The 7500-nt window shown below is 44.7% G+C and overlaps 1 protein-coding gene across 1 annotated transcript in view; it reads right to left on the reverse strand.

The window, feature by feature from the left end:
* LOC139915047 (platelet-derived growth factor receptor beta-like) overlaps window positions 1-7500 on the reverse strand; it is a 31002-nt gene that overhangs the window by 16788 nt on the left and 6714 nt on the right. Inside the window, exons 10-14 of the mRNA XM_078286579.1 lie at window positions 6258-6369; window positions 5984-6086; window positions 5330-5438; window positions 4643-4737; window positions 2991-3123 (exon numbers count right to left, since the gene is read on the reverse strand). Of these exons, the coding sequence (XP_078142705.1) occupies window positions 2991-3123; window positions 4643-4737; window positions 5330-5438; window positions 5984-6086; window positions 6258-6369 (552 nt within the window). The remainder of the gene's footprint in view (window positions 1-2990; window positions 3124-4642; window positions 4738-5329; window positions 5439-5983; window positions 6087-6257; window positions 6370-7500) is intronic.

The following is a 7500-nucleotide window of genomic DNA, read 5'->3' on the forward strand; positions in this document are numbered from 1 at the left end:
TGGCACTTGAACTAGAGGTCTGCAACCCGACCCGAACCCGACGGGACCCGAGACTGTATGTCGGGTATTGGCCTGGCCTATTGGCTTGGTTTTTAAATAAATAATTTGGGCTTGTGTCGGGTCGGGCTCGGTTGTTGTTTTTTTTTCATGCGTGGAAAAAAGCACCATGTTTTATGCTCCTCGCTTTCTCCTGAAGCTCTGAGTCACACAGGCTGGGCACACACAGCCCCCCTCCCTCTGCTGCTCTCTCTCTCTCTCTGTCTCTCTCTCTCTCTCTCCCTCTGCTGCTCTCTCTCTCTCTCTCTCTCTCTCTCCCTCTGCTGCTCTCTCTCTCTCTCTCTGTCTGTCATAACATGTGAAATAAAGTGCGCAACATGTGAAACTAGAAGGGCACTCGGAGAGCGCAGACCTCCGCCAAAGCCAATTGCTTGTTTGTGAGTCGGATCCGGATCCGCTCCAAAATGTAATGGGGTCTTCCTTGGCCCATACTACACCCTTCCACAAAGTTTCATGAAAATCGGGCCAGCAGTTTTTCCGTAATCCTGCTGACAGACAGACAGACAAACGGCACCGAAAACATAACCTCCTTGGCGGAGGTAATAAAGTGCGCGCTGCTCTACTTTATTTTGACCTCATCCCACACCGTACACTTGATCAATCATCTTGATGAAATCTGGCTAAAGTTCATCTCTTGTGTAAGAAATTCAACACTGAGGAACTGTGAAGTAAAAAGTAAAATAATTAAATGGTCTTTCTTGTGTGACCCTCAACACAGGCTTTGAGAATCCCAGGCCTAAATTATTACTACTACCACTACTACTACTATTACTACTACTACTACTACTACTACTACCACTACTACTACTACTACTACTACTACCACTACTACTACTACTACTACTACTACCACTACTACTACTACCACTACTACTACTACTGCTAATAATAATAATGGTAATAGCAGCAACAACAACATCTGCACATAAAACAACTTTTATTGGCACAATGGAAAAAAAAAATCCGGACGTTTTGGCCCTTGGCTTGGCATGCTTGACATAATTTGGCCCTTGGGGAAAACTACTTGGGGAACCCTGGTCTACGACATCATTAAGGAGATGTATAACGAAAACAAATGTTGTGTCAAAGTTAACGAAAAGAGAACACAACACTTCAAACAAGCTAGGGGAGTACGACAAGGTTGCAATCTTAGTCCAACATTATTTAATATCTATATGAATGAATTAGCTAGAACTCTAGAGCAGAACGTCTCCTGGAGTAATGCTGCAGGGAGAGAAATGAAACGTCTCCTGTATGCAGACGACCTGCTGATCTCTCTCCACACCAACAAGGACTGATCACAGCCTGACCCTGCTGGAGAACCACTGTGGGAACTGGGCTCTATCCATCACTCTGGAAAAAACTAAATTCATGATCTTTCAGAAAAAATCACGTTCTCAGGAAAATAAATACCAATTCAAACTGGGTGGAACAACTCTCAGTCATGTCACCAGCTACAATTATCTGGGCTGACAATCACTTCATCTGGGAAGTTTGATTTAGCAATAAGAAACTTGGCAGACACGCAGAGCATATTATGCAATAAGAAAATCACTGTATAGATTTAATCCTCCTATAAAAATCTGGTTGAACATTTTTTATTCAGTTATTAAACCAGTAGCACTGTATGGTGGTGAAATCTGGGGCCTCATTTCAAATGCAACTATGAAGCCTGGGACAAAAGCCCGACTGAAATTCTGCATTTGGAATTCTGTAAAAACACATCAGGCGGCACAGAAAGAGTCCAGACCGGGCCTGTAGAGCAGAGCATCATGGGAGATTCCCTCTGCTAGTACATATAGAGAAAAGAGCAGCGAAGTTCTGGAGCCACCTGGCACACAGCGGCCCAGAGTCTCCCCACAATACTGCACTGACACACTGGAGGAGACACCAGAGAGAGACCAGCTGGAACACCTGACCAAGAAACACCAACTAAACCTCACCACACAACCACACTGACAAAATCCAAACAAACAGAAAAAACAACACAAGAAGAATATTATCACTATTGGCAAAAAGAAATCAAACTTATAAACAAAACTAAATGCTTCCAAAACCTTAAAACAAATTACAATTTGTCCCAAATCTGATCAGAATCAAACAGCCAGACAGGAAGCTGCTGACGATGTACAGAGAGACCAGCAGCTAGCTGTAGAGACGGGCAGGAGAGACCAGCAGCTAGCTGTAGAGACGGGCAGAAGAGACCAGCAGCTAGCTGTAGAGACGGACAGGAGAGACCGGCAGCTAGCTGTAGAGACGGGCAGGAGAGACCGGCAGCTAGCTGTATAGACGGGCAGGAGAGACCAGCAGCTAGCTGTAGAGACGGGCAGGAGAGACCAGCAGCTAGCTATAGAGACGGGCAGGAGAGAAGAAAGAGAGAGTCACACTGCGACTCAGGAGAAACAGGAAGTGAAGAACTCTTCTTCTCTCCTGGACCAGGTCTGAACACATCAGGAACTCAGACTGTTCAAACATCTCTGAAAGAACAGAGAACTTTCAAAATCTCAGTATCAACAAAAAAATGTTGAAACAGTAGAACTCTGCGCTCAGTATGTGATGTCATGATGATGTCATGGTGATGTCATGCCATAATCTAAGAAACACATCAACTCTGTAAAATCTTCTTTAACTTTGCTTTTTTGTAATCATCACTGTTATTGTTGTTACTGTCCAGAAATATTCTATGTGATGAATCTATATATTTAATATGCAGTTTATTTCATTTTATTTTACTTTATTTCTATCTCATTTATGTTTGAATCTATGCTTTGGCAACATGTGCACATGTACGTCATGCCAATAAAGAGAGAGCGAGAGAGAGAGAGAGAGAGAGAGACAGAGAGAGAGAGAGAGAGAGAGAGAGAGAGAGACTACTATGTTGTCTCTTGATTATGCTATTACCTAGTGTATTACCTAGTACTATGTTTTATTACCTAGGACTACGTTTTCCCTTGGGACCTCCCAGGCGGAGTTGTACGGCAGGTGGGCGGGGTCAACATAAGTGTACTGCTGTCCGTCAGGACTGACCGACTCTATCACCTTCCATCGAACTTCATACCGAGGTTTCTGCAGACAGAACGAGAAGAAAGAGCACAGAAAATGAAAAGAGAAAATAAACAAACAAGACATCGTTGTCCTAAAACATTTCAGCTTTATTCAGCGGTGGTTTTTCAGGCTTTGAGGTCTGATGCAGTGCATTCAGTCCAGAGGAGGCAGTGCACGCTCGCTCAGTCACTGTTACTGTGACAGAACGGATATTCATTCATATCTGACTTACCGTATTTCCTCTAATAGTGGCCCGGGCCTTTATTTACCTCAACTGCAGAGGGTACCAGGCCTTTATTGGAAGCAGGCTTATATTAGAGACAGGCCTTTATTTCTAATTCCCTCTGTTTGATAAGTATATTTGCTCATATTTTAGTACGAAGCCTCCTTGTTGTCTGATCTGCTTCTGTTGGGGTATGTTAGGTAGACGTTTTTTTGTTACTGCAATGCATTACGATAATTACGGTAATCGACGACGGCACGCTCCAGAGACTTCCGCCGGCCGAGCCATCTTGTGGCACTTGTACGTTACTACAAACTACAGTTACAGACAGGCAGGAGTTTACCGGTATCCACCGTTGTTTGCATGTAAGCTGAAGCTAACTGAAGCTAACTGAACCTGGGCACTGATGTGTTCCCGGTGATCCGGCCGAGATTTCGGCGGGGGTCCGGGGCTCGGATCGAGAGGATCGATGTGGGCCGTGGGCGCGGTGGAGAGGCAGCGGCGGAGAGAGGAGACGGACACGGTCCAGCCATATACTGGTTTTGACCTAGTCTTGTTTCCTTTGTTTTTTCCCCCGGCCTGTATTTGAGACCCGCCTTTATTTGTTCGTGTCGACGACGGCCCCGGCCATTATCGGAGACCCGGCTTTTAATTGACTACAGGCCACTATTAGAGGAAATACGGTATATGCTGTGCAATAATATTCATCAAAAATATGAAAATGTTTGTAGATTGCATGGCTAATGGTTTTAGATTGGGCCCACACTGATGCTGAAAAACACTGATATGAATAAAGCTTTTAATTATGTGAATTTGTGGACTCTGATTTTCATCATTCAATGTTTGCCTGAAATATACTAAAGTGTATCAGTGACAAACAAACATGATTTAACACAGAAAGTTACAGGAATATTCCTCTGACACGTGGTAAGATGTGTCTTGGTTCTACTGAGACTCTACTTTGGTTATTTTTACTGTATAAAATGAAATAATCAGGATGCTAGTGAGAAATAATAATCATCAAACAACTAAAGTCTAGGGTTAGCTAGGGCTAACTAAAGACTACCAAGATTACCAACATTAATATACGTAGTACAGGGACTGAGTGAAGCCTAATTCTGCCGAGGTGAAGCAGAGTCAGGTCAGGTCTCCAAGACATTAGCAGCCTGTTGATAATCAGATTTAGAAAGACACAGGAGTGTTGGACAAACACAGAGCACAGGGCAAAATGAGAAGCAGGAAAAGGAAAAGCTTTGGAATAGGATCTGTTGGTAAAACCACCGAACCTTTTGAAGAAGAAGAAGAAGAAGAACTGACCTTCCTCCAGAGGAGGATGAGGATGATGAGGAAGATGATGGCGATGACAACCAGCACCAAGACCGCCGCCAACACAGCAACCTGGGACAAGAGAGCTAGAGAGAGAGACAAAGAGAGACACAGAGAGAGACAGGCAGGCAGACAGACAGGTTTGGCCAGTGAGTCAGCTACTGTAATATTGGACTTCTGCCTATTGGATGTTTTCTCCCTTTTTAAGTAACTTTGATTGTATTTTGCTTCTGTACTTTTTGTCTGTTTTCAGTAGTAGTACTAGTCAGCAGTACTAGGGTACAGTAGTATTGTGTACAGTAGTCAGCAGTACTAGGGTACAGTAGTATTGTGTACAGTAGTCAGCAGTACTAGGGTACAGTAGTATTTTGTACAGTAGTCAGCAGTACTAGGGTACAGTAGTATTTTGTACAGTAGTCAGCAGTACTAGGGTACAGTAGTATTTTGTACAGTAGTCAGCAGTACTAGGGTGCAGTAGTATTTTGTACAGTAGTCAGCAGTACTAGGGCGCAGTAGTATTTTGTACAGTAGTCAGCAGTACTGTGGTGCAGTAGTATTTTGTACAGTAGTCAGCAGTACTAGGGTACAGTAGCATTTTGTACAGTAGTCAGCAGTACTAGGGTACAGTAGTATTTTGTACAGTAGTCAGCAGTACTGTGGTGCAGTAGTAGTACGTACAGTTGGACGCCAGTCGCAGGTCCCATGCTCGGCGTCCTGCGACGTTTCTCGCCTCGCAGCGAATAGCGGTGAGCGACGTGAAGCTCTGCAGCGTCAGCAGGCTGCGGATCTGCAGCAAACAACAGATTCAAGTTTTACTTTAGAGTTGTGTTATTACAGCTTTTAACTTATTTTTCAAGTATTTATTTAGCTTAGTTTATCTTATTCTATCTTATCTTAGAGTATTGATATAGTGGGCAACTTGTTGGCCAACAGTTTCCACGCTGTTGCCTCAGCATTGTTGCTGTAATCCCATAGCAACATCTTGTTGCCAGGGATCACTGAGGCAGATATTTAACCCCGTGGCTCCCAGTGTTGCCTGTTGCTGCAGCGTTGCCCCAAAAGATTGCTGATCATGACTGTTGCTTTTTATCTTAGCTTGATCTTTTTTGTTCTGTAAATCTAACAAACACATCCTGCCTGATCCAACCATACTTTATCTTCTAATCTCTTATCCTATTTTTCTATATTATTCCATTTTATCTCGCATTACCTTACCTTATCTTTTATTTGATCTTATCTTTTCTTAATTTATCTTAATTTGTTTTATTTTATCTTGTCTCTATCTTGTCTTATCTCATCTTCTATTGTATCTTATGTATTGTAGTCCAGTACCTGGCTCACTCCTCGCTCCTGTATGTAGCTGCTGTTCTCCTGCAGAGCCACGCCCACCGAGGCAGCTGATAGGCTCTGCCAGCCGCCCGTCAAATTACCACACCTAAAGGAGAAACGGAGGAATGAAGGGTTACTGTAGAAATATAATGCTTTTAAATTGGTGTGGGTGTGTGTGTGTGTGTTTGTCTGTGTGTGTGTGTGCGCATGTGTGTGTGTGTGTGTGTGTGTGTGTGTGTGTGCGTGTGTGTGTGTGTGTGTGTGTGTGTGTGCGTACCTGTGTGTGTTGTGACAGGTGTACCAGGTGACGGTTGGGGGCGGAGCTCCCTCACACACACACAACACCGACTGACTTCCTATTTCTGACAGCGATGTGATCCTAGGGGGCGCTGCACACACACACACACACACACACACACACACACAGTAAAGCAGTCAGTTAGTCAGTAAAGCAGTCGGTCAGTTAAACTGGGGACATATTACATGTTTTTCAAGCCTGATCGATTTGGCAATGATTTGGGATCGGGTTAGTCCAGGGTAGTTCAGGGTAGTCCAGGGTAGTTCAGGTAGTTCAGGGTAGTTCAGGTAGTTCAGGGTAGTCCAGGGTAGTTCAGGGTAGTCCAGGGTAGTCCAGGGTAGTTCAGAGTAGTCCTGGATAGTTCATGGTAGTTCAGGGTAGTTCAGGTAGTTCAGGGTAGTCCAGGGTAGTTCAGGTAGTTCAGGGTAGTCCAGGGTAGTTCAGAGTAGTCCTGGATAGTTCAGGGTAGTTCAGGTAGTTCAGGGTAGTCCAGGGTAGTTCAGGGTAGTCCAGGGTAGTTCAGGTAGTTCAGGGTAGTCCAGGGTAGTTCAGGGTAGTTCAGAGTAGTCCTGGATAGTTCAGGGTAGTTCAGGGTAGTTCAGGTAGTTCAGGGTAGTCCAGGGTAGTTCAGGTAGTTCAGGGTAGTCCAGGGTAGGTCAGAGTAGTCCTGGATAGTTCAGCGTAGTTCAGGTAGTTCAGGGTAGTCCAGGGTAGTTCAGGGTAGTCCAGGGTAGTTCAGGTAGTTCAGGGTAGTCCAGGGTAGTTCAGGGTAGTCCAGGGTAGTTCAGGTAGTTCAGGGTAGTCCAGTGTAGTTCAGGGTAGTCCAGGGTAGTTCAGAGTAGTCCTGGATAGTTCAGGGTAGTTCAGGGTAGTTCAGGTAGTTCAGGGTAGTCCAGGATAGTTCAGGTAGTTCAGGGTAGTCCAGGATAGGTCAGAGTAGTCCTGGATAGTTCAGGGTAGTTCAGGTAGTTCAGGGTAGTCCAGGGTAGTTCAGGTAGTTCAGGGTAGTCCAGGGTAGTTCAGGGTAGTTCGGGAAGTTCAGAGTAGATCAGGGTAGTCCAGGGTAGTCCAGGGTAGTTCAGGGTAGTTCAGAGTAGTCCTGGATAGTTCAGGGTAGTTCAGGTAGTTCAGGGTAGTCCAGGATAGTTCAGGTAGTTCAGGGTAGTCCAGGGTAGTTCAGGGTAGTCCAGGGTAGTTCAGGTAGTTCAGGGTAGTCCAGGGT

This window comes from Centroberyx gerrardi, chromosome 11 (assembly GCF_048128805.1).
Source record: "Centroberyx gerrardi isolate f3 chromosome 11, fCenGer3.hap1.cur.20231027, whole genome shotgun sequence".
NCBI lineage: Eukaryota > Metazoa > Chordata > Actinopteri > Beryciformes > Berycidae > Centroberyx > Centroberyx gerrardi.